The 26,670-nt window shown below is 43.5% G+C and overlaps 2 protein-coding genes across 12 annotated transcripts; both read left to right on the top strand.

The window, feature by feature from the left end:
* Positions 1 to 1,024: 1,024 nt before the first annotated feature.
* Positions 1,025 to 18,948, top strand: LOC127325979 (uncharacterized). Of its 9 annotated transcripts, none has more exons than XM_071826052.1 (18): positions 1,025 to 1,589; positions 2,336 to 2,520; positions 2,627 to 3,068; positions 3,892 to 4,076; positions 4,183 to 4,243; positions 4,350 to 4,537; positions 5,794 to 5,867; positions 5,955 to 6,337; positions 9,723 to 9,954; positions 12,900 to 13,091; positions 13,996 to 14,279; positions 14,896 to 15,038; positions 15,350 to 15,449; positions 15,936 to 16,196; positions 16,668 to 16,810; positions 17,613 to 17,723; positions 17,932 to 18,012; positions 18,329 to 18,948. In XM_071826052.1, exons 1-6 carry the CDS (start codon positions 1,290 to 1,292, stop codon positions 4,386 to 4,388), a joined length of 1,212 nt encoding a protein of 403 aa, XP_071682153.1. In that variant the 5' UTR covers positions 1,025 to 1,289; the 3' UTR covers positions 4,389 to 4,537; positions 5,794 to 5,867; positions 5,955 to 6,337; positions 9,723 to 9,954; positions 12,900 to 13,091; positions 13,996 to 14,279; positions 14,896 to 15,038; positions 15,350 to 15,449; positions 15,936 to 16,196; positions 16,668 to 16,810; positions 17,613 to 17,723; positions 17,932 to 18,012; positions 18,329 to 18,948. The 9 variants fall into 9 exon arrangements, with proteins under 9 accessions (XP_071682153.1, XP_071682155.1, XP_071682158.1 ...); XM_071826054.1 differs by having other exon boundaries at positions 17,932 to 18,008; XM_071826057.1 differs by having other exon boundaries at positions 17,613 to 17,718.
* Positions 18,949 to 20,838: 1,890 nt separating this feature from the next.
* On the top strand, positions 20,839 to 25,882 carry LOC127325977 (cytochrome P450 CYP72A616-like). 3 transcript variants are annotated; one of them, XM_051352787.2, is made up of 5 exons: positions 20,839 to 21,497; positions 24,136 to 24,356; positions 24,462 to 24,709; positions 24,812 to 25,190; positions 25,260 to 25,882. In XM_051352787.2, exons 1-5 carry the CDS (start codon positions 21,152 to 21,154, stop codon positions 25,701 to 25,703), a joined length of 1,638 nt encoding a protein of 545 aa, XP_051208747.1. In that variant the 5' UTR covers positions 20,839 to 21,151; the 3' UTR covers positions 25,704 to 25,882. The 3 variants fall into 3 exon arrangements, with proteins under 3 accessions (XP_051208747.1, XP_051208748.1, XP_071682198.1); XM_051352788.2 differs by lacking the exon at positions 20,839 to 21,497 and adding an exon at positions 23,087 to 23,468; XM_071826097.1 differs by lacking the exon at positions 20,839 to 21,497 and adding an exon at positions 23,088 to 23,438.
* Positions 25,883 to 26,670: the final 788 nt, after the last annotated feature.

A 26,670-nucleotide genomic window follows, 5' to 3' on the forward strand; every position in this document is an offset into this window, starting at 1 on the left:
GAGGGGTTCTCAACGGAACACATGCACCCAACTAGAGTCTTTCATTTGGCTCGAGGTTTCCCTTTCGCGTTGTATTGGTTTGCGTTCGACTACGCATGTATAGCCTATTTATGGGTGAAATGGACATCATATCGGTGCATGTGTCGTGGTATCGACTCCGATATAGGTCCTTCGGCACCATCAACCCACCGTATCTTCACTCGAGGTGTCAAGGCCTTTAATTTGTGTTTGGTGTACGTATACCCCCCAAGTTCATGCGGTGGTATTCCCGCCTTCGGTGTCGCGAGGTTCTAAACAAAGCATGCACCTAGCTAGAATCTAGCATTTCGGCTGCAAGGTTTTCTAGCTATGGGAGTCTTCTTAGTTTGTGTTCGACTCCGCATAGCCTATCAACGGGATAAATTGACATCACACCGATGCATGTTCCGTGGTCTCGACTCCGCCGTAGGTCCTCTGCTACCGTCAACCCACCGACGCTTCACTCAAGGTATGCACGCCTACACTAGAATCCTTGTCATCCCAAGTCGACTCATCGCCGCCTCAACGGAATTTGTCCCTGATGAGACCTTTCGAAGAACAATCATTGGAAGTTTAAAGCTATCTCCAACGACATGCATAATGTAGATGAAGCGGGTGGAAGTATGACCACATTGCAATTCATCACCTAGCTAGATTAGCTTGTGCTGGTTGAGGAGCTCAAATTCAGAATTAACGGCAATGTTAGGACGTGGACAACGCAAGTGAAAGATCTATATACGTAGTATATTTATTTTGGAGATGGAGGAGCGCAAGAGATTTTGAGGTTGGCGTAGAGGTGGGAATATTTTTGAGGTTGGCGAAGGGGGTGCCACTCACCCCGAATTCCTTGAGCCAATTAGATCACACTAATTGCGTACATGTGGATCGTCCTGTTAAACTCGATTCGAGCCGTCCATCTGGGCTGAATCCAACGATCAAAGCCGTGCATATATTTGTCTCAGGTCCCGAGGCGCTAATTAGACTCACACTAATTGCGTTGCTGAACCCAACCTGTTCGATACGCCCGCAAACCCTCACACTAATTGCGACTTCGATCTCAGGATTCATTCCCCGACGCCTCCTCTCCCTGATCCATCTCGCCGCCGGCACACTCGCTCCGCCGCCTCCCTCTCGCCGTGGCCCCTCCCTCCATTGCCGGGCACCCTCCGCCGCTCCCCAAAATCCTCACCGCAGCGCCGACCCGCCTCCTGGACGAATACCCAACGGAAGAGGATGCTCGCGCGCGGGGATCCCGGTGGTGGCCGCCGCCCATGCCTGCGGGGCTCCTGGCTGTGGCCGCCGTCCTTGCTCGCGCGCGGGGATCCTGCTGGTGGAGGCCGTCCGAGCAACAAGGAAAACAAGGGCGGCCAGGCCGTGGCTGTCGGCGCCGCCGGACGCCGGCAGGGGGGATCGACGGAGGACGCCGGCAGGGCGGACCGACGGATGCTGCAGCCGGCGACCACCTCCCCCATCTTCTCCCCACGCGCGCCGGCAAAATCCCTGGAGGCTGGACCTGCTGCTCCCGCCGCGCGCCATCCACCTCTCTGTCCCGATGCTGCCTCCCAGTCCCGGTGAGCAAATCCTTCCAAATCCCCTTGCTATTCATCACGTTGGGTGAAATACTCTTTTGTGGGTCAGAAGTAATGTTCCTTCACCTTACTTTCCAGGGATGTATTCAGATTTGCCTCACATGTGCGTATTGGTCTGCAGTCCGTTGAAGAATTGATGATTTGGGTCACTTGTTGTTGCATAACTGTTTGCTTCGACTGTGTGATATGGTTAGTGCAGAGTGGGGTATGATTAGCGGACAGTGGGTTCATCTTGCTTTCTCCTGTAGGACACGACTATATTTCTCACTAGTCAATCTAATTCTTTACCTGATATGATGCCATACTACTAGACTGCTCATATTAATCTTGTATCTCCATGAAGTTAGCATACTGCACGTGTATGTCACCCAGCAGTTTATGCATGCCTTATGTAGAATAACAGGTTCAGATATATTCAGATAATTTAACCAGCTATCTCCAACATTAAGAAGAAAAGAAGCTCTACATTTTAAAATTTGTGCTTATCATCAGAGTTTAAGCCGCCTTGTGATCTCCTTGAAGAACCAATAGCCTTTTTTAACTGAAAATTGTATGCACTCTGTTTTGCTTACAGTAGTACATCTCTGTCCTTCTTTGGTTCCTAATTGAATGGGTTACTTGTGTAACCCCAACGTTTTGACCATGGGCAGCGAGCTCTCTGATTTTTCCTGAAAATTCAAGGGCTCTGCTCTACGCTGAAATTTTCAATCATTGTTTTTGGTTACCAGGAATGCTTGACGGGCCGGACACGGAGAATAGTAGAGCTGCGGTGGACCACTTGGCGTCGGCTGACCTGTGGGAGCACTTTGCTGAGAGCAGCGCCTATGGCCTCGCCGTGCTTGTCCACCTCCTCGGCCATGTCCTACCTCTCCGCCATCCAGCTATACACAGCCACCAGCCTCACCATCTCCAGGTAATCAAATGGTTCTAGTACTGAGCATTTTCTTATTGCAAACTTCAGAATTCGATTTGGAACCGACCACTGGTTTGTTGATCCTTGCCTGACAACTTACATACAGGAGAAGCATGGGGAGTGCAATGGATTCCTGGAGGGGTGTTGGCTCGCGGGGCTCCTGGTGGTGGCCGCCGGCCATGCCTGCGGGGCTCCAGGTTGTGGCCGCCGTCCTTGCTCGCGGGGCTCCTGGTGGTGGCCGCTGGCCATGCCTGCGGGGCTCCAGGTTGTGGCCGCCGTCTTTGCTCGCGGGGCTCCTGGTGGTGGCCGTCCGAGCAACAAGGACAACAAGGGCGGGCAGACCATGTGGCTCTCGGCGCCGCCGGACACCGCCAGGGGGATCGACGGAGGAAGGCCTGGTGTGGTGGTGGCCTCACCAGGATGCTGCAGCCGGCGACCACCTCCCTGATCTTCTCCCCACGTGCGCCGGCAACATCCTTGGAGGCTGGACCTGCTGCTCCCGCCGCGCGCCATCCACCTCTCTGTCCCGCTGCTGCCTCCCAGTCCCGGTGAGCATCCTTCCAAACGCCGTTGCTATCTATCACGTTGGGTGAAAATACTCTCTGTGGGTTACATATAATCTCCGTCCGCCTAGCTTTCCATGGATGTATTCAGATTTGCCTCAGATGCGTATTGGTCTGCAGTTTTATGTTTGATAAACAATTGATTTGGGACAAGTACTTGCATAATTGTTTGCTTCGACAGTGTGTGATATGGTTAGTGGAGAGTGGGGTATGATTAGCGGACAGTGGGTTGATCTTGCTTTTTTCGCCTATTTCTCACTACTCAATCTAATTCTTTACCTGATATGATGCCATAGTAGACTGCTCATATTAATGAGCTAAGTGTGCAAATGCCGCTGACCAGAAATGATAGGTACATTTAGATGTGCCTAATATTCTACTGAATTTATACATGTACCTCACAACTATGGTTTCACATTGGTAATCTTGTATCTTCATGAAGTTATCAGACTGCACGTGTATGTCACCCAGTCGTTTATGCAAGGCCTTATGTATACTAACAGGTTCAGATAATCTAACCACCTATCTCCAACATTAAGAAGAAAAGAAGCTCTACAGTTTAAAATTTGTACCTATCCTCGGAGTTTAAGCCGCCTTGCAATCTCCTTGAAGAACTAATAGCTTTTTTAAAGTGACAATTGTATGCACTCTGTTTTGCTTACGGTAGTAGATTTGTGTCCTAATTTTCTTCCTGGTTGAATGGGTTACAACGTTTAAACCATGCGCAGCGAGTTCTCTATTTTATTTTCAGAAAATTCAATGGCTCTGCTCTACTCTGAAATTTTCAATCTTTGTTTTTGGTTACCAGGAACGCTTGGATGGGCCGGACACGGAGAAGAGTAGAGCTGCGGTGGACTACTTGGCGTTGGCTGACCTGTGGGAGCACTTTGCTGAGAGCAGCGCATACGGCCTCGCTGTGCTCGTCCGCCTCCTTGGCCATGTCCTACCTCTCCGCCATCCAGCTATACACAGCCACCAGCCTCACCATCTCCAGGCAATCAAATGGTTCTAGTGCTGAACATTTTCTTACTGCAAACTTCAGAATTCGATTCAGAACCAACCACTGGTTTATTGATCCTTGCCTGCAAACTCATGCGCTGGAGGAGCATGGGGAGCGAAACGGATTCCTTCACTCAATTAGAAACTTGTCATCTTATCATGTAAACAACTCAATTCTTTTTTCCTTCACTCAATTATTCTTGTTTGAAGCAATTACTTACTAGTCGTTTTGGTTTTCACCAAGGTTTCCTTACTAACTTATTGCAGATACCTGTGGCTGCGGTTTATGGCTCGGCATCAGCATAGGTGGTGGATGAACCCCTGGAGCCAACCTTCCACTTGTCTCTCGCGCCGTAGTAGAGACCGGTGGTGATCTCTCTTGGCAGCGGATGAGGGGCGCTGCTGGTGCCGCTAGAGAGAACACTGTCGTCCTCGCGTCCTGCTGCTTGGATGAGGTAATCCCACTCTCTTCAACCCTACTGATTTCCTATGCATGGTTTCTGCAAATGGTGATCTGTTGTGTGTTCTTGCCAAATGCAAGGAATAGGCTAGGAGAGAGCAGGGTTTCCGTAAGATACCTTTCTAGGAAAAGTCGGTGTCTTGAGGCCAGTCTGGATGTATGTACATGTTTGCACAATGTTCAAATTATACACATGTTTTCTCTAATTTGCAGAAGCCGTCTAGACAACTAGTGACCTTTGTGTTGTCACCTGTGCCCCTTCATATTTCATTGTGATGTGATCGTTTTATAATTGTACCTTCATTCATGTTGTCTTGGGTAGAGGGTTAAGCCCCTTTATTCTGGTACATGTTTTGGCCTATTATATTTTATTTTACAATGGCGAACCTCTGCTTCGCTTCTTACTATTCTTTTCGTGATGTGGAGAATTCTTCGCTGCTTAGAAAAATATAAACTTTTTTGTTCATAATCGTTTTTTGAGTCTGGTTTAGCTTTTTACAAAATCTGGAGACCGCGGTGATGTTTTTCTTGTTAACTACACAAGTGCTTACTAATGCGAAGACAAGATTGAACTACTTATACCTGCTTAGAAAATATCATTATTTCTCTGTTCCTTTTCTTTTGTTGTTTTAAGTTATTTGCAAAATTTGGAACTTGCGCTGATGTGTTTCTTGTTAACCTAAGAAGTGGTATTAATATGAACACAATCTCAAACCATTAAAAGCCATTGAACTCAGTGTCTCTGCTTAGAATAAAATATCTTATTCATTCAGTTCCTTTTCTGTTTCTGATTTCAATTTTGACAAATTTTGTAGGTAGCGGTGGTGTTTTTCTTTTTAACATGAGAAATGCTAACTGTTAAACTGGGCATCTCTACTTTTCTTGCATGGAAATAATTCTGACACGTGCCTTCGATGATTCCGATTGAGCTTTATTATAATATACTTGAAGGCTTCTGTAAAATTTTCTCGTCTACCTGTGAAGTTCTAATATGAAGGCAAACTCACAACATTCAAAACTGTTAAACCGAGCTCATCCACTTCTAATCTTATTTGGCTTGAAGTCTATTTTTTGTTCAATTGGTGTACATACAGTATTGAGTTCTTGTTCTAAACTTATTCATTTATGCATAATTTGTGCTGCCTCTTATGTTATTCTTCTGTGCATGTGACCTTCTATAATCATGCGTATATCTGTAACCTGTACTAGGATAAACCTTCATTTTTTGGTTCAACTCCTTCAATGTTGCAGGTATCTGGCCAAGATTTTAGTACCAGAAGGTTCAAACTATGTTTAGGTTGGACATCCCGTTTTTTTTTTTCACGGTATAGCTCCATGCTTGACTGGTGGTTTTTTGTTCACTGGCCATTTCATTTTAATGTCAGCAGTACTTATGTCATGTCCGTTTGAAGGTTGAAGACTCCAAGGATATTGCAAAGATGCCTGCGGATACCTCCTTTAGAGGTCAGCATGAAGAGGATCAGGCAAGTGGAAGTGCATCACAAAGTATTGAAGTTGATGCCACTGAACAAAGCCTAGAATTGAGACACATCAGCCCAACAGCTAAGACGCTCATCAAGTAACATGGTCTTAAGATCTCCTTGCTGAAGGCATCATGTCCATGTGGGACTCTTCTGAAAGGTGACGTTTTGGCTGCATTGAAGGCATGCACTGCTTCAAGTTCAGCCAAAGAAAAGACAGCTCCCAACCAGCTTGTGATTCCCAAACTCAATCTCTAACCATTTCACAAAAGAGCGGTACATTTCAATATATGACCAATACTCAGATATGCAAGGTACAGTGTCTGGCTGCGTATTCATTTCTGTTGCATCAACATGTACTTTATAAAAAAAATCTTACTTCAGATTTGTATTGGGAACATATGACAACCTCTAAAAGAAGGATAACCAATCTAACTCAAATCTATTTTATATTTAGGTTAACGTTAGAATTCATGTCTTTTTTTTACCTTGTTGGTAGCAACCACATTATTGGTTCGTTTTTTTTTTTGCCTAATTGTTTTGTTTAGTTTCCCTGATTACTATCAGAATTTGGTTTCGTCTGTCACGATTAACCCACTGATATTTTCTTGTCCATCATGTTATATACTAGTAGCTCAAATGGCACATGGCTTGATTGTAACGAGTATTCCAAGAAGTGATATTTCCATCTTGTTTTCTCTTCCTTTTATTGGTCGCAAAAACCAATTAATGGAGAACAAGTAATGCTGGTGTATTGACGAGTTGATAATCGTCTAGATGCATACGAGTTTTTTAAGCATGATGTGTGGAACTGTTGATGTGGTCAATCTTAAATTCCCGAGCTATATTTGCCACTTTATTTATGCCGCATGAGGCTCCTTAGCTGAAACAACAATTATCTTTTCCTGGTTGATGTATTGAGCATTCCCCGAGGATCAATGATATTGGAGGTGGGGATTTTCCTGTTAGTTATATGAAACTTTACAAGCTCCTCAGCTGAAACGTCAATTATCTTGTCCTGGTTGATATATTAAGCATTCCCTGTGGTTCAATGTTATTCAAGGTGCCGAATTTCTCTGCTATATGAAACTTCACTTGATTTGGTATATGGATATCAATATTCTCATGAGAAACAACTAGTCTCTTCGCAAGCTCAGACTTGTTTTTTTTGTGGACTTTCTTAGCTTTCATATAAGTGGGTTCTAATATATATTGGTTGTGCTCGGAAGGCAGTTGTGAATCAGAAAGAATTCTGACCTGTCCTTCTCTGATTCCGATTGAGCTTTGTTACTATACTTGGAGGCTTATGTAATGTTTTACATGAGCAGATCTTACTGATAGGAAAGCAGTCTCACAACATTCTAAATTGTTAAACTATGCACCTCCACTTCTAATCTTATTCGGGTTGAAGTCCCCATTTCTTTGATACACTTTTGTTCATGGTTTGACACTTCTAGTTTCGGTGAAAGCTTTTCTCTGCTTATTCCTAAGATAATACGGTCCTCTTTTTAACCTTTCTTGCTGTGCACATGCTTTTCAGTATCTTCTCATCTTGAGTTTACCTTTTTGTTTCCTTTGGATTATGTGTTGTTTTACTTTTTCTTCCTCAAATTGCCAACCAGCTTGGTTAGGTTTGAGCTTATGGTGATTGCTAGCTAAAATTTAAAAGCTTTTGGCTCTTTTTTCTCTCTAATGAAGTCAAGCTTTTCAAAAGCTATGTTTCATGTTACTGTAGCCTTTCTGCAGTTTTTGTATTGGGTTACTACCCTATAGATACTTTTTGATAATCAGACCTCCCTTTTTTCCATGAAAACTCAACGTTTAAAAAAGTGTACGCTCAGGCGCACTTAAGCGGGGATTATAGCGAAGTAGTGGAATACCGCTTCGTTTCAGGCCTGAGCGGGAGGTTAGGCGCTGAGTGCGATTAAGTGTTGTGATTAGGCGATGAGCATCACCTAAGCGCGCAGAAGCGGGCAGAAGCGAAGGAAAGCGCAGTGTTGAGCGTCCATGGTCGCCGGCGGGAAAGTGAAAAATTAAGGGTAGGTGGGAGGGACAAGTAGAATATAGGGTTCCTGGGCACCCCAATGGATCATTCCCCCGCACACGAGACACAAAGAGAGACAGGGAGAGAAGCAGCGGCGGCACACCCTTGCTGCTGCGCTCCAGTGCCCTCTAGGCCGGTGGGATGTCTCTCCCCTCTTCCTCTAGGCCGGTGGGATGTCTCTCCCTCCTCTAGGCCGGTGGGATGTCTCTCACCTCTTCCTCTAGGCCGGTGGGATGTCTCTCCCCTCCTCCAAGCAGGCTGCCCGTCCCGCTCATCCCCTCTCTGCCCAGGCGCCCGAGGCCCAGATCGAGGTTGACCTCGTCTCCGCCGTCCGTCATGCCTCGGCCCTCAGGTACTCCTTCACGTGTATGTGCTACTGGCGTGCTGCTGTGTCCTGTGTGTATGTGCTGCGTTGGTGTGGTGCTATCTGCAGACTGTTGTAGATGAATCGATCTATTATGATTTGGGATGCTGCTTGCTAGCCCGCTCGTGTATGTGCTGCTAGGTTGCTACTGCTAAGGTTGTACTAACTAATGAACTGTAGATGATATCTGCTGCTAGGTTGTTGCTGCTACTAATTAATTAATGGAGTTAGCTTAGTTGATTGCTGCAGTTGGTATTTTGTTGCTGCTAAGCTTAAGATTTTCTTGCAATTTGTAGGTATCGTCAAGAAATTGACATTGATCCAGCTGGCATTCTTGCAATTGTAGCAAAATTTAAACATATTATATAGTTTGTTCTCTGTTTGTACGCTTCCCAGCCCCTGTTTGTACGCTTTTATCTTGCACGCTTAAGCGGCGCTTAAGCTCGCCTAAGCTGTAGTTCCTCTAGGCTGAGCCTCACCGCTCGCTTAGCGCTCAGCGCTTTTTTGAACCTTGTGAAAACTAAGTGCTTATATTAGCTTATTATGTAGCTTGGAAAGAACATCAATGATGCCTTGTGTTTTTCTCCTGGTTCTTTCTCTCCAGTATCATAAAACTCCCATGAGCAATTAAGATAAGCAGGTCCATCTCTTTCTTGCACATTTATTAGGAAAGCCACTCCTCGCCTTGCATCCGTAACGCGCTGGTAGAAGCATCTTTCAGCAGTCTTATATTGTTCTTAACAAGGTGCTCATGTAAAATAACTAGTACTCACCCAATACTCAATTATGTACGCAATTTTCTTGTTTGACCTTGGTTTTCTGTGTAACATGTTTTTATCCATATGGTTGGATTAAAAACACATGGGCACTCTTGCAATTATTTGATTCTGGTTTCTCATGGTATTCGATTATTTGTCCTGGTATAAATTGTAGGAACAAGCATACATTCTCCCTATCTTGCAAGGGAGAGAAGGTGCTCCAAAGATTTTTTGATCTATCCGTTCTGAAAGTTGAAGGACCACTTTGTGCCTTTTAGCTTGCAAATCTACAGTGCCAAAACTGAGCCTGGACCTCAATTTCGAGTTATCTCTTCTGAGTTCTACTGCTGCAGCCCACAGAAGTTTTTTTTTATGTTGAGAGTGTCCCCAAAATCTTTCATTCTTTATTACAAACTTTTATGTCTTAATTATTGACATCAGTCTTCCATTTCATAGTAGAAACAATCATTGTGCAAGTATTAAACTTGGTTGGAATCTTGTAGTTCTAATCAATTAAATGCTTGTGCTGGCAGGGGATCTATTCCTAACGGCGGCATTGTTGGGAGATGCACGGTGTTCTTCATAAGAACCCGTTTCCAATAGCCAAGCTGAAGACATTCAGTGAGGAACCCCCATCCATACCGCCACTTATGGCTTCGACGTTGCTGGTCATGGCCTCCTGGGCCTTGTGTGCGATTGTAGTCCTGGCCAAACCTTGGCTTGGCCTGCTTCTTGCTTTGCCTCCGCTCTGGCTGCATGGTTTAGGTGTGTATCTTCCTCTCCCCCTTTTTCTCCTCTACATGCTCTGTGATGTAAAAACTATCAGGAGTATGCAGGCAAGAGATCACAGGCAATTGCAAAAACTAAATTTCTACATCTTTTTGAATTAATAACTAGCTTTATTATTCTACATCTTTTCTAATTAATAACTAGCTCTATTTTATTTAGTGCACTAACATTTTAGTGTCCGTTGATTCCCTCCTCATTTGACGGTTTCTCCATTGTTTGTGAACAATTAAAATGCACACTGTTGATTCTTTTGGTTTCCTCTCAGATTTGGATACAACCAAAGAATTTAAAGCCACCTTGTTGCTTAACTATTTACAACCTTTCTTTCAGTAGTTTTAATCATAAAGGCGGCCATATTTTTTGCCAGTGGAATCGCCAGAGATTGCTTCCTTCTATGGATGCTCCATAAAATATAGCATTACAGGTTTATGGATGATTTACAGAATTTCTTGGCAGAACCTCAACATGGTAGAAAGGACACTGTGAATGATTGTTTTTATATCCTGGTTGTTTTGTTTTGTTTACCTATTACTATCATAATGTGGTTTCATCTCTCACAAATAACCCGCTGATATTTTCTTTTGCATCATGTTATATACTAGTAGCACAAATGACACAGGGCTTGCCCGTAACGAGTACCCCAAGAAGTGATATTTCCATCTTGTTTCCTTTCCTTTAATTGGTCACAAAAACCAACTAACTGAGAACCAGTAATGCTGTTGTTCAACGAGTTGATAGCCGACTAAATACATCATTTTATTTAGATGTATGATATGTGAAACTGCTTTTGGTCTATCTTAAAGTTCCTGAGCTATATTTGCCACTATATTTATGCCTCTTGAAGAGCCTTAGCTGAGACGTTAATTATCATGTTGTGGTTGATGTAATGAGCATTCCCTCGGGATCAATGCTATTCAAGTTGGCGACTTTCCTGTTAGTTATATGAAACTTTACAAGCTCCAAAGGTCAATTATCTTGTCATGGTTGATGTACTCCCTCGGCTCTATATTAATGGACTCAACTTTGTCTAGATTCGCATGCATCTAGTCTAAAAAAACTTTACTAGATATATAGGAATCTAGGCAAAGTTGAGTCCATTAATATGGACCGGAGGGAGCATTAAGAATTCCCGGGATCGATGTTATTCGAGGTGCTGATTTTCTCTCATTTTTTCCAATTTTTGTGTCGTTTGGTTGTTGTTCTATGGATACTAGTCAGTGGGACCCTTAACCCTGTCTTCTTCGGCATAAGTATGTACTCCACCTGTCTCCTATCATCACACTTTTCATTAGTTCCTTGTGGTTAATATGTACACAAAAATTGTTGCATGAAGTGGTTCGACCTATAAATGTTTCTGTTACCTGCACTATAGTCAAACTAATATTTATATTCAAATGGTAGATGACCGGCTTAAATAACTATATTGTGAAGTTAAGAGTCTTTTATAGATCATTACACATATGTAAACCACATGAGTTTTACTGCAATGCAAATGTATATCCACCGTAATCCTGGATTTGGGTCATGGTAACATCAGTCACTGTCACTGCATAATTACTCATAACTGCTAAGTACATATGGTTACATATGGTGAATACCTGTCCAGTGTCTTCTGTTCTCATTATTTCAGTCTTTTAGGATAGCTTAAATATAAGGAAGGGCTTAGTTTGAATACAAAATTGCATCCAATAGGTGATACGTAGTAAATATTGACTTTTGGTTACTTTACTATGTCATACATTTTTCGAATAGCAGAGTACTATGGCTCTATTGCCATCTCTGGCATGTAAACGCTAACATTTTTCTAGCTTTATTAAGTCATTCCTCTTTGTTTGAAAACTTGTACTCTGTACTAAATTATGGCCAATATGTAATTCTTCATAAAAGCTAGGAATAAATGGGGGCTTCTGGAATAAATCCATCTGTCTGCTTCATGATTTTTTTTTTATTTTCTTTAGCTTGTATTAGTTACTGCTACTACGATGCCAAATGAATTCACTTATAATATTGACATCTCGTAATTCTTTTTTTTTTCATTACAACGTCGTAGTTGACACTTGTGTTTCCATGGATGAGTGGGTTGGTCATCCAATAGAACACACTACTCTCTGGATGACATTATCCCCTGTGTGGACCCGACTAACGCGAGTGAGTCCCTGAAGAACCAGGGAAGTCACATCCCATCTTGTGAATCTCTGGTGATCACAAAGTCATGTCAAACAGGAACTTTCCTACGTTGGCAACACCTTTGTACTACAACCAGTGAACTGATCCGAGTAACCACATGTGCACCCGTGGGGAGGTTACCTTGGATAACGCAACCCACGTAAATCTATGGTTCATTGGCTCCATGGGTTAAATGGCCATGGAGTGGATAAGATGGCTAAGCTACAGATTTATCCAGGAATGAAATGAAACAGCTGATGTACCTGGGAATGGATTGATTTGCTTCCTTGCTACTACTATGAGCCTTGATTGTGACAACTTGGCCAAGAGATTTCATATGTTTCTTCTGTGATTTGTCTTTGATTTATTTACTCAGAATTGACTTGAATATGCATGGTAGTGTTGATGTGAATTTAGTTTCATATGCTAGTATGATGCTAGCTGTTGATTATGTTACATAATGGATATGTATGCTTGCTTGCTGTTGCATATGCTTGTGATGACTGAGTCTTGGTATTATTTTCAAAATCAAATTTGATGTTGCATTATTCACTATTATTGAAGGTGGAAAGGCCTGTTAATGTCTTATTTCAGTCTATAAGCAAGCTGTATTGCATCCATGGTCTCAGACCTGGAATATCCATGGTCTATAAATATGAAACTTTACTTGATTTGGTGTATGGATATCCATTCATATGCTCATGAGAAACAGTCACTCTCTTGGCAAGTTCAAACTTTTTTCCGCTTTTATGCAGGTTGTTGAGGTGAGTGAGAGCGATACGGACTTACTGCGCTTGGCTGGTATGGAGGTAGAACAGCGACAAGCTTGATGGTAGCAGGCATGGCCGGCACAAACATTTTCCAATGTTTTGTTGGTTGGTTGTTGTTGGATGGATACTAGTCGCTTGGACCTTTATCCATTGTGGTGTATTCCTTCTTTCCCGCAAGTATGTACTCCAGTTGTCTCCTATGATCACACTTACCATTAGTTCCTTGCGGTTAATATGTCCACAAAAAAGTTGTTGTGTGAAGTCATTATGTGAATGTTTCTGTTAGCTGCATTGTGGTCAAAATAATATTCATATTCATATGGTAGATGACCGGCTTATTTATAACTATGTTGTGAAATAAAGTGTCTTTTGTAGATTATTACACATGATATGACACGATGTAGTGCCATCATCAATCCATCAATAGACTACCTAATCTTGCAAATATATGTAGACCGCGTGAGTCTTGCTGTAATGCAAATGTATATCCACAATAATACTGTATTTGGGTCATGGTCACGTCAGTCCTGTCACTACTCAATTACCCATCACTGCTAAGTAGATATGGTGAATACTTGTCCAATGTCTTATGTTCTCATAATTTCAGTCTTTTAAGATACCTGGAATAAAAAAGGGCTAAGTTCGAATACAAAATTGCAGCCATTAGGTGATAGTAGTAAATAGTGGCTTTTGATTACTTTACTATGCCATACTTTATTTTTGCCTTGCAGAGTACAATTATGGCATCTAGTGCCATCTCTTGCATGTAAACATATATCTGCTTACATTTTTGTAGCTTTATTAAGTTATTTCTGTTTGTTTCGAAACTTGTATTAAATTACTATCAATATGTAATTCTTGGTAAACCCTGGGAATAAATGGGGCTTCTGGAATAGAGCCATATTTTTGCTTCATGATTTTTATTTCCTTTACCGCTTACTAGTTGCTGTTGCATGCAATATTTGTCCTCATCAAGTTACTTATACACTACTGTCTGGTACTTTTCTTCCAAGAGCAACTCTGATGATGATATGAATTCACTTATCATATCAACGTCTCATAATTTTTATTTTCATTATAGCGTCGTTGGTGACACTTGTGTTTCGTTGGACGAGTGGGCTGCTCATCCAACAGAACACACTGCTAACTGGATGGCATTATACCCTGTGTTGACCCAACCACCGTGAGTGATTCCCTGAAAAGAACCAGGGAAGTCACATCCCAGCTAGTGAATATGGTGATCAAATATTTGTGTCAAACGGAAACTTCACTGCGTTGGCAAAGCCTTTGTACTACAACCAGTCAACTGATCTGAGTAACTGTACCTGGACCTGTGGGGAGGTTACCATGGACAATGCAACCCAGGTAAATCTATTCATCGGCTCCATGGTTGAATGCCCATGGAGTGTATACGATGGCTAGCTAAGTACAGATTTATCTTGAAATGAAATGAAATTGTTGTCTTACCTTTATGTAATAATGTAGTAGTCTGTCCGGGCATAGATTGATTTGCTTCCTTGCTACTACTATTAGCCTCGATTATTACTATTTGGCCGAAAGATTTGATATTTTATATTGTGATTTGTCTTTGTTTTATTTTGCTCGGAATTGACTTGAATATGTATGTTAGTGTTCATGTTAATTCAGTTCCATATGCTAGTATGATGCTGGCTGTTGATTAAAGTTAGATAAATGGATGTTTATGCTTGATTGCTTCTGCATACGCTTGTGATGACGAAGTCCTGGCATCATTTTCGAAATTACATTTGATGTTGCATATTCACTATCATTGAAGGTGGAATGGCCTCGGTAGCATTGCTATATGTATTCTTTATGTCTATAAGCAACCTGTGGTGCATGTATGGTCTCAGACCTGGAATATCTAGTTATTGTTTTTTTTTTCTTATTATCCCTTTTGCATTGCTGGTTGTAGATAGACGGTATTGAAAAGTTTGATTAATATGTGGAATTTTTTGCACAGCTCATCATGTGGTCTATCGATAGGAGGCTGACGAATCCTCCCCTCTCCGGTGCAAACTCGTCGACATGATTGCCACAGAGGGGATGACGGCCTTCCTAGTCCTTGGTCTATCAGCCATCCTTTGCTGGTTGATTTACGAGCAGGTGAGCTCGATGAAACTTGTCGATAGGATTGCCACAAGGCTGGCTGGATCAGATCCGGCTATGTCAACCGTGGAAACTTGGACCTCAATTGACTAGCTAGATTTGCTCAATGTTACTTCAGTTTCACCTGGGCATCTCATTCTCCATATACCTACTTGTGTAGTTTCTCAGGTTACACATAATTGAAGCCATTTGAAGGAAACAAAGTTGTTATCCCTTAGTGGATGCACGGATGCTGCCTAGTGTACAAATTAATTTATTCTTGATAGTTCTGCTCTAGAGACTGACCATAAAACTTTTTCTTGTGCAAGGACAATGAGGAGTAGATGACGGCTTGAGTAAGCTATAGTTGGAACCTGATGCATCAGTTTGATGGAAAAAAGCTAGAAGACTCCAGCGATGTCATAATACGTATGCCTTGGCACTTGACATGTCTCTTTCCTCCGTTTTATTTTATCTTCACCCATCCACCAATGGGAGATTTGACTATTTGCCACACTTCTCTTCCAATTTGATTATTTGCTAGCAAGTAATCAAATTTTAGAGAAAAGTGTGGAAAATCATAAATTATCCAAGGCATAAACCTAATAGTGCCTTCTCATGCTCTTGATTGAATGTGTTGGTCCTAGTTCCTGTGTGCTGCTTTCTATTGTTGCTTACTAGGGTTTCCTGTTGCTACTGCATCCTAGATATGTATGAAGTTTGCTTCTGGAATGGATCCATATGTTTGCTTCATGATTTTTTTATTACCTTTTCCTCTTACTAGTTAATGTTGTATGAAATGTTTGTCCTAGTCAAGTAGCTTGTACTCTATCTTCTAAGAGAAACTACGATGATGTATGAATTCATTTATCATATTGACATCTCATCATCCTTTTTTTCATTACAACATCTTAGGTGACACTGTTGTTTCCTTGGATGAGTGGGTTGCTCATCCAACAGAGCGTACAACTCTCTGGATGTCAACCTGACTAACGCGAGTGAGTCCCTGAAAAGATCCAGGGAAGTCACATCCCAGCTAGTGAATCTGGTGATCAGAAAGTCATGTCAAACATGAACTTCCCTGTGTTGACAACACCTTTGTACTGCAACCAGGCATCTGATCTGAGAAACTGCTCGTGCACCTGTTGGGAGGTTACCTTAGATAACGCAACCCAGGTAAATCTAATGTTCATCGGCTCCATGGATTAAATGCTCATGGAGTGAATAAGATCGCTAAGCTACAAATTTATCCTTGAATGAAATGAAACATCTTATGTACCTTCTTGTATATAAGGTAGTAGTCTTCCTGGGCATGGATTGATTTTTGCTTCCTTGCTACTACTATGAGCCTCGATTATGGCAATTTGGCTGAGACATTTGATATTTTTCTGTTGTGATTTGTCTTTGATTATTTACTCGGAATTGACTTGAATATGTATGGCAGTGTTCATGTGAATTCAGTTTCATATAGTATGATGCTAGTTGTTGATTAAAGTTACATAATGAGCAACCTGTATCATATCCATGGTCTCAGACTTGGAATATCTAGTTTTAATAATTTTTTTCCTTATTATCCCTTTTCCATTGCTGGTTATCGATAGACGGCATTGCAAAATATGATTTATCTGTGGATTTTTTTTTGCGCAGTTTGTCATTGGGTCTATGGCTAGGAGGCGGATGACTCCTCCCCTCTCTGGTGTAAACTCATCGACATGAATGCCACAGAGGATCTGGCTGCGTTCCTAGTCCTTGGTCCGGTGGCCCTCCATTGCTGGCCGATTTTCGAGCAGGTGAGCTCGTTGAAACGTGTTGACATGATTGCCACAAGGCTGGCTGGATCAGATCCGCTTATGTCTACTGTGAGAAAACATGGATCTCAAGTTTGCATGTTTTGTATTTGGTGTCTATTATGTTTTCATGTGCAGATCCAAATACTTCTCTGTCTACTTCCAGTATTCCTTTCTTGTTATTAACTACTACTTTGTTTGATGCACATGCCCAAACAAAATGTAACATCTCCGCATTGTCCCTCTGCTCACCTGCCAATTATCTGTTGGCAAACAGTCTGAATATTCTTGCTTCGAATGTGCGCTTTATGTTGTATCTGATTAGTGCTTGTTCTCTCCATGTGATAACTTTTTTCAGTATAATGACCCAGTATAGTTATTGCATCGAGAAGCTGGATATGCATGAATACTTGATTAGGTGGCAAGCTGACTTCTATCTAGTATGTCCACAAAACAAATTTATGCTATTGAAGATCTTGTCGTTGTGCCATGTTCATATATATGTACTCAGCTACACATAGATTGAGGTCCTAGACCTGGGAGCATTTGGCTCTTTGACTAGCTAGATTTGCTCCGTGTTATTTCAGCTTCACCTGGGCATCTCATTCTGCTTGTACCTACTTGTGTACTTTGACTACCTACTGTTTTTCTTAGTCTTTCTCAGCTTACACATAAGTGAAGCCATTTCAAGAAACCAAACATGCTAGCCTGTAGTAGATATGCACGGGTGTTGCCTAGTGTCGAAATTAATTTAGTCTTGATAATTATGCTCTAGAGACTAACCATGATGTTTTTTATTGTCTAGGGAGAATGAGGAGCAGATGGCGACTAGAGCAAGCAATTGCTGGAACCTGATGCATCACTTGGAAGGAACAAAGCTAGAAGACCCTGGCGATGTCACGATATCTATGGTTTGGTACTTGGGCTGTCTGACCTTTGGTCCATTTTATTTCATCTTACTGCCTTTTCATGCTCTTGAATGGAAGTGTTGGTCCCAGCTCCTGTATGTTGCCTTCTGTTATTGCCTACTAGTGTTCCTATAACCTACCAGATATTTATGAATTTGGAATGACGGTAACAAGTATTTCAACATTTTAACAGATGGTTCTTCATTTTTCCCGCAGCTTATCGTAGAAGCCGTGACCTCCAGAGCTCAGTCCCTGATATAAATTGGGAGACAGGACACCTCCTCCCTTCCCTGGCATGTAAACATATAGTATCTGCTAACATTTTAATAGCTTTATTAATTTATCCCTCTTAATTTTGGAACTTGCACTAAATTATTATCAATATGTAATTCTTGGTAAAATCTTGGAATAAATGGGGCTTCTGGAATTGTTTCAGATGTTTGCTTCATGACTTTTTATTTCCTTTACCGCTTACTAGTTACTGCTTCATGGAATGTTTGTTGTGGTGAAGTCACTTGTACTCTAGTGTATGGTCTATCTTCTGAGAGCAACTCGGATGATGAATAAATTCACTTATCGTATCAACATCTCATAATCCCTTTTATCATTACAGCGTTGTAGGTGACATTTGTGTTTCCTTGGGCGAGTGGGTTGCTCATCCAATAGAACACACTGCTTTCAGGATGATATTATCCCCTGTGTCGATCCGACAACCATGAGAGTCCCTGAAAAGAACCAGGGATGTCACATCCAGATGGTGAATCTGGCGATCACAAAGCCATGTCAAACACGAGCAGCTTGTCATGGAAGCTCTGATCTCCGTTGCTTAGTCCCTGAACACTGCTGGGATATTGATTGGGAGGCGGATGACTCCTCCCCAACCTTGCGCAACCTTGACGCCATGTCGACATGAGCATTCACCTCGTTGCAGTTAGCACTTATGTTTGTTGATTGGATGGCTTCTGACCGTGAAGAAGCCATGGGATGGGCTGTCGTTGCTTCATTACTTGTGATACCTATAACCAGTGTTCCTTATTTAGTAGTTGGTATGTGCCTTAGCTGCTGATGCATGTATTTCCCCTGATTTTTAAAGCTGCATATGTATAGAAATGAAGGTCAGCACAGCCTTGTTAGTGCGTGTTTGTAGCCTTTGTGGAGTTTGGCTTTTCCATAACGTTGTGAGATTGTTGGATATTTTTCTGGTTGATTATATGTAACATTGCCTGTGATGTATGAACTGTTGTCTTAGCTGAAGTGAGCTATTTGCTGTGCATGTTTAAATGTATGAAATAGAGGCAATGTATAGCCAAAATTTTGATTGGTTAACTGGCTTCATAAGTAGTTCCATTTAATCTAGGCAAAGAGTCGAGTGAAGTTTGAAATATTTGGCTACATTCTTATAGGATTTCTTCAGCTTGCTGTTTGAAAGTATGTGGAATGCTGAAGTAGGCACTGACCACTGGATGCTTTCTTTTGCCATAGCGTTGTTCTGTGTCTGGCTGTTTTCACTTGTCTACACATTCTACTTGTCTACTATTTTATTTTGTGCTATGTGCACTGGTATAGTTCATATTTTCATTTGCGTTCTGAATGTCCCTAAAAAGGCAAACTTAATTGCGAAATTTTGAGATAACTATACTTCCATGGATGAGTTACCTTAGCTAATATTTCATTTGTCAAAGAAAAATTTGATGCATCACTTGGGCCAGAAAGCACTGGAGTTAAAGTAGCTAGCTAAATAGCTACAATGTCTCAATCGATCGAAGTATTTGGGCAGAGAAGAAAAAAGAGTAGCTAGCTAGCTTTGGGTGTGCAAGAATAAGATCGTAAGGACCCATGCAGCCGCACCTACATGCGTATGACCTTGGCTCTTATCTGGCGCCAGCGATGAGGCGGTCTGGCATGGCCAAGGCGCAAGAGCGGCGCTGCGAGCAAGACATCAACATGGCAGTGTGAAAAACAACCTTAATTTCTACCTCTTTTGCTGGGCTTTTGCTAGAGCCATCCACTTTTGGTTGTATGAACTTTTGCTAGAGCCATCCACTTCAGTCCCTCCTTCGGAGCCTCAACTTGATCTTCAAATATTAGGTCATCACACTCGTCCTCATGAATACCCATCCTGTGTAGCATGTCGTCAATTTCTTGCAGTTTCTTGATCCCCGATCCGCCGGCGGCGGAAGATGAATTTGCACACAACTCCATGGATTGCCCACGAACAGCAGCCCATGTCCCGTCTGGACACAACCCACACACCATGCAAGAGGCGCGCTCGAGATCTTCAAGCAGGAAGAGAAGCCAGAAGAAACCAGGACCTGAGAGAGATCGAGATCAAACCGGAACCCTAGTCGCCTAAGTCAAAAACCCTAATCGTCTCACCTAGGTCAAACACAACCTTATCTGTTGGTCAAGGAAGCGATGATGTTTTAATTTCTTCCAATCTCCTAGGAAGAGTAGAATAGTAAACGTCAATGATTTACAAGATCAGAGCTAGCGGGGTATCCAAATTCCTATAAAACAGGGATTCCTCAAGCAACTGATTTGGTGGTAATCCAGCATAAAATCCTAATTCACTCATTAATGATTTACCAGCGTGTCCCAAATATAGAATTTAGTCATATTTGGATATTACTGGTGACAGCTTTCTCCGTATCTCCAAAATGACATGATTGACGTAGGGCCGGGAATGGCATGCCTAAACAGATCTCCATAATTTATGTGCCATGCATCAATGTAGCTGAGCAACAGATTTGCATGGATAAGCAGCTATGAGTAATAAGAAGGAATCTGCTCACTGAATTCTAGGAAAGCAATAAATTTTCAAAGGAAACCAAATACTAGTTCCTGATCCTTCCTCTCTCGAGGCCTCTACAATTAGTACCACGGCATGCACGCAATTAGAGGTTTGTGGACTGGCTTCCAAGTCATCCATCCGTGACAAGAATCATCTTAGCCAGTCATCCATACTGAGGGATCTTTGAAAAGAATCATCTCAGCCGTCCCTCCATCCATCGCTATCCAACAGAGACGGGATTGCTTCTCATCTTCTTCTTCCATCTAATCCTCTCCATCTATAAGTAGAGACCCTTTGTTACTGTCCGCGTGTGGCGAGCGCGTGTGACTTTTGTGACTTAGACTTTGACTCTTGCTCGGCGAGGGGAGGGGAGCGGCCTGCCGTGATGCTCCGGCACGGCGGAGGCGCGCGGCCATGTCGACTTGGTCGGAGGCGCTTGCGCGGTTTCCGGCCGGTGGCGATGCTGGGCCGGGGAGGGCTCGGCCATGGTGTTCCGGAGGCGAAACCACGCACGCACGTTGGCATGGTGGGAGGCGCGCGATCGGATGAGATCGATTGGGGGTTTTTTTCTTGGCCAGATCGAACAACGGCCGCCCATTTCTGTCTTCTATTCGCTTCTCGCTGTGCCCCTCTTTTCCTTCCAGCATGGGCATGGGCACTAGCTGCGTAGGACGAGCGTCACTTGGCATGGAGGAGGCGGCGGCAGCTCTCCCGCGGGCGTCTCCTCAGATTCTGATGCTCGCCGTGACCGCCGTCCTGGCGTGCTGGTGCGCCGGGCGCGCGCTGGAGTGGGCGTGGTGGAGGCCGCGGCGGCTGGGCGCGGCGCTGAGGTCGCAGGGACTCCGTGGCACGGCGTACCGCCCGCTGGCCGGCGACGAGCCCCTCAACGGGCGGCTCAACCGCGAGGCCAGGTCCCGGGCCCTGCCGCTGCGCTGCCACGACATCGCGCCGCGGGCGATGCCGCTGATCCATCAGCTCATCAAGGAAAACGGTGTGTGCTCTGCTTGTCCTTGTGTTTGGCTCACTCTGTTTCGAAATTATTTTACGCCGCTCTGCTTGTGTTTTAGCTAACTAGTCACTCCCCTGTTTCGAAAATTTGCTTACGGACACCATTATTTTACGGCGTTTGTTAAAACACACTGCCCGATTATATCTTTGCCATGAACACACTGCCCGATTATATCTTTGGCATGAAGGGCCAGGGCTAGCGGGGGACAGTCTGCCTCCCTATGATTAATATTTTTCACAAACATCCCTTTAAAATTTGCAGATTTGGCACCTAAATTTGGCAAATTTTAGCTATTACCCCCTCCAACTTATGTGATGCATATTTAGCCCCCCTTTTTTTGTAATCCTGGCTCGTCTCTGTTGCCAGGTACCATTACAATTCTGTGACACAATTATCAAAATACACTACTAGGCTAAAAACGAAAAGTTTTGCACCTTGTCTTCAAAACCAGTCAAAGCATGGTCATCTCTCATCCCAGGCTAAAGACGGATCTAAGGATGGTGAAGCTGTGTTGGCGGCGGGAGAGGGTTTTAACACCACCGGAGCTAGTGTAACTAGCTGAGCAGCAGCTCGATTCACAACAAAGAATAGGTGGGGAAGGTACGGAATGGTGGCGAGACGAAGGCAGGAAAACAACATAAGCCTACTGCCCCCGAACTTGGTCGGGGGGAGGGGACGATGGGACGCAAGGTGGAGCGTTTGGAAGTTTCAACACACGTAGTTGGTTGCTCCTCCTGCACGTGTAAACTGAGTTTTGGGTCTCCTCATGAGTCCCAACTTGGAGGAAGCCAGATATGTTTCTCCCTTCCAAAAGTATTTGGAAGTTGATGGTCACTTTGTTCGTTTTCTAAAACTAGGGATGAAAATAGAGCGGAAAATTTCTGACTTCTCCATGGAAATACATAAATGGAACTGGAAAATATGAAAATAGAAAGGGAATTTTTCGAAATAGAAACCAAAATAGAATTATTTTGATAGAAACAAAAACAAAAGCAAAGACAGAACAATCGTGGTCCGAGCAACAAAAGTGTAAACATAATTTATGTTTCCTTCTAAGACGGAATTTTTGTTTTAGGGTTTGATGTGCATGACCTATTCCAACTATCATAATATGTGACCTTGTCAATCCCATCCCAAAGCAGACCAAGTAATCCCTTAGTTACTTCGAGGAAGCTTTCATGGTTGGACCCTTTCCATATTGTCGAGTATACTGAGCATCAATAGTAGGGTTAGGGGTAAGATTTGTCGGTTTCTTGTTTTGCTTGATTTTTTTTTCACGATTCAAGTGGTATCTTGGTTTCGATAAACATCTGCTTTTCGCTCTGTCTCCGTACTGTATTTTGTGTGCATCTTCTTTCGACAGTATCTGTTTTCGTATTTATTTCCTGGTTTTTTATTTGTTTTTTACTACCACAAAAAATATGAAGATAAATGTGCCACCCAGTTTTGTCCTTTCCGCTCTGTTTTAGTCCCTAGCTAGAATTGTGATTTTAACGATTTTTCTTTTAGGAGTTCCACATCCCCTTTTTTTTCTTCTATCGTAGCTTAGCCTCTAAATGGAGTTTCCAGGAACTAGATATTTTATATACTACTACATCTGAAATACAGCCCATGTTTCCCAAGCTGAGATGTGGCCGACTTCCATCAACTACACCGTGGGATGGCGCCGGAGATCTTCCGCACGGCGGCGATCACAAGTTCCAACACCAGCGGCGACGGCAGCCTGGCCTTCCTCTCTCTTGGCCATTCCACGGAGGTGATGTGCGCTGAGCGGCAGCTCAGGGTGGCCCGCGTCCGGCGGCCAGGGAAGCCCTCCGAATTGATCCCGGGACGGCGCGGCCGCGTCCTCCACCTTAATTAGAGCGGTTCCCTCAGCCGCGTCGGAATCTATTCTACCGCACTGCTAGTGCGCACCCTATCCATGTATGGGAATCTTTCATACAGACAAATGCGGTATCTTTTGGCACTCCCAGTCTCCCATAGTTCCATTCCTGCCTATGTCCTACTGTTTTGAATCAAGGAGTTGAAGATTATTTCTATGTTTCCTAGTATATGTTAATTTGGGGACCGATGCGAAGTTTTGCCACAAGTTTCTATGTTCTGAATCTTGAGCATTACTGCCAGTACAAAATTGATTCCTTGGCTGGAGCTTTTTATCTTTTGGTAAAATTATTCCCAAAATGTTGCACTTATTCATACTTCAATGAATATCATTTCATTTCTTTAATTTTCACCTGTTAGTTCTGCTTCAGCTCACTATTCCGAGGAAAGAATGCACCACATACCATTATATTCACTCTGCTGTATGCTGGTTTCATTGCTACATAGTTACATACAGGGGTAGGTTATTTGCAGGGTCCCTAACAAGCACCCCAAGAGATACGTGTATCAATCCAGCAAATACTGCAAACATACATTGATTGTTAGAATCACATAGTTTTAAAGAGCTGGCTTTAGCACCGCTATAGCTGTTTGAGCATTTTTCCGCTAAACGAAATCATGTATAATTGTCCGGTATAGCCTCATTTTGCTCCACTATAGCACCAATATAGCTGTTTTGGAAGGCTGCCGCTATTTTCCACAGCGGGCTATTTAAAACATTCAATCACTTGATTTACAGGTGAGATGTTCATCAGCTGGTTTGGGCCTGTGCCTAGGGTAACCATCACTAAGCCTGACCTGGTGCACAAAGTTCTGTCCAACAAATTTGGGCATTTTGAGAAGTTCATGTTTAGCCATGTTTTGAAGATGCTGCACAACGGTGTGAGTAGCCAGGAGGGTGAAAAATGGGCCAAACATCGTAGGATCATCAGCCCTGCTTTCCATCTAGAGAAGCTGAAGGTGACATATATTTCCATCGTTAACATGGCAATGATTAATTATTAGCTAAGTATTTAATAGTTGTTTCAATTTGTGAAAATGAAAAGCTTTGGCTTCAACTTTCAGCGCATGTTGCCTGCTTTTGCTGCATGTTGCATCGAGTTGGTTGATGGATGGGAAAGTATGGCCACCAGGGATGATGAGACAATTGAGGTGGATGTTTGGTCTGAGATGCAGAGACTGGCAGGGGATGTTATCTCCCGTGCCGCGTTTGGCAGCAGCTACCTTGAAGGAAGGAAGATTTTCGAGCTTCAGGGGGAGCAGGCTAAGCTCACTGTGCTTGTCCTGAATAAGATATACTTCCCTGGTTACTTGTGAGCTTTAATCTGTTACTCTTATTCTGCATTGGAGTAGTTAGTGATGCTCTGCTCTGTTGGTCTACAATACATTTATTGATGGATTTCTTGCGCATGCAGGTCCTTGCCTACGAGAACTAACCGAAGGAGGAAGCAGATCGCTGCCGAGGTTGAGGGGATCCTGAAAGGCCTCATTGCGAAAAGAGAGGAGGACCTGAGAACTGGCCAAGGTACAAGCGATGATCTTCTTGGCCTGCTGCTGGAGTCGAACATGGCTCACCGCAGAGGGGGCGGCGGCGGCCTCATGACGGATGAGGTGATCGGAGAGTGCAAGCTGTTCTACTTTGCTGGCACGGAGACCACATCGGCTCTGCTCACTTGGACTATGGTCTTGCTGTGCATGCACCCGGAGTGGCAGCACCGCGCGAGGGAGGAGGTCCTGCAGGTCTTGGGCAGCAGCAGCACCCCAGATTATGACTGTTTAAATCGCCTGAGAACCGTAAGTCCTTGGTAATTTCTTCATTGGTAAGTCATCCGGTCGTTGTACTGAAACAGATTGCATTTGCAGGTGAGCATGGTTTTGTACGAGGTGCTTCGGCTCTACCCACCGATAACAGCGATCCACCGCCGGACATACAAGCCGATGGAGGTCGACGGGATTAGGTACCCGGCTGGCGTGATGCTGACTATACCTGTGTTGTGCATCCACCATGACAAAGACGTCTGGGGGGCAGACGTGCACGAGTTCAGGCCAGAGAGGTTTGCCGATGGAATCTCCAAGGCGACAGCTTCCGGGTCCAGGAACACGCCGGCACCCTTCTTCCCGTTTAGTGGGGGCCCCCGGGTCTGCATCGGACAGAACTTTGCACTGCTCGAGGCTAAGATGGGGCTCGCCATGATCCTTCAACGTTTCTCCTTGGAGCTCTCACCAGCCTACAAACACGCACCATTACCCATTGGCATGCTGCAGCCACAGCACGGCGCACAAATCAAGCTCAGGAGGCTTCATTGATTTGCTTATGCACATAATATACTTGCTGTACGTTGTATCAGATAATGTTAGACTCTAGTACGTACTATATATGTTGCATACCATTCCACATGGGTTGATTTTTATATAAGATGTACTCCTATATAAGGTGTGTTTTGATAAATGTAGTCCCGTCAAAGATTAGCTTTGGCCTTCCATTTTTTGCATGGGGTAACCTTTTTCTCATCCGCTTTGTTTGCTCCCTCCTTTTTATGTTCGGTGGGTTCACAAATTCCTTCGATGCTGTAATAAAATCTAGTTGCCTTTCTTCCTCATCTCTACTTAGACAATCATTGTAATCCATGTATTTTGTATTGTTTGAATATCCAGTTTGATGAACTCTTCATCCTACGTATTCTTCTTCGAAATTTCATATGACCACTAAGTAGCGTTGATTATGCCTCTACTTTGAGTTTTTTTTTTATCAGGAAGGAAAACTGTGCATATAGCCCCAATGAAGGATAAAATGTTGGGCTGTTAGTCGACAGCAAACCACATTGTGTAAGACCAAAAGGTACTTCCCTCATAACTAATTCTGAAGCCTGAACAAACATTACAGAGAACCTATAATGCAACATCGAGCATCTTATTAAGACGGAAGGCTCAAGGTGAGCCCGGCTTTAAATTAATGAAGCCACAACGGCAGAGTACACAAGACAGACAGACAACACGAACAATCCATACATGCTCCTAACCGAGCAAAGCATCCATAGCATCAACGAAAGGGGTCGCCCCAACGAGCCTCTCGGAGATGCACACTGAACTAGTCCGACGCACGGGATATCATAAGGTGGAAAAAGGAAAAAAACTAGCTCGACTCGGTCCGCCGACGTAGATCCTCACGCCGAACGGTCCCGGATGTTGGCGTGGAGAGAGCGGAGTCTCCCGATCGCCAACTCCAACGCCTCGCGGTCCTGCCGCCTAGCCACTGGCTTCCACACCTGTAGGT

This window comes from Lolium perenne, chromosome 1 (assembly GCF_019359855.2).
Source record: "Lolium perenne isolate Kyuss_39 chromosome 1, Kyuss_2.0, whole genome shotgun sequence".
NCBI lineage: Eukaryota > Viridiplantae > Streptophyta > Magnoliopsida > Poales > Poaceae > Lolium > Lolium perenne.

Bases quoted from the DNA above. Each gene is read 5' to 3' on its own strand.
- LOC127325979 (XM_071826056.1), top strand. From the start codon at position 1,290: ATGCCTGCGGGGCTCCTGGCTGTGGCCGCCGTCCTTGCTCGCGCGCGG. The intron at 2,521-2,626 runs GTAATCAAATGG...ACTTACATACAG, and splicing joins ACCAGCCTCACCATCTCCAG to GAGAAGCATGGGGAGTGCAA. The intron at 4,077-4,182 runs GGCAATCAAATG...AACTCATGCGCT, and splicing joins CACCAGCCTCACCATCTCCA to GGAGGAGCATGGGGAGCGAA.
- LOC127325977 (XM_051352787.2), top strand. From the start codon at position 21,152: ATGGGCATGGGCACTAGCTGCGTAGGACGAGCGTCACTTGGCATGGAG. The intron at 21,498-24,135 runs GTGTGTGCTCTG...CTTGATTTACAG, and splicing joins TCAGCTCATCAAGGAAAACG to GTGAGATGTTCATCAGCTGG. The intron at 24,710-24,811 runs GTGAGCTTTAAT...TTGCGCATGCAG, and splicing joins ATATACTTCCCTGGTTACTT to GTCCTTGCCTACGAGAACTA.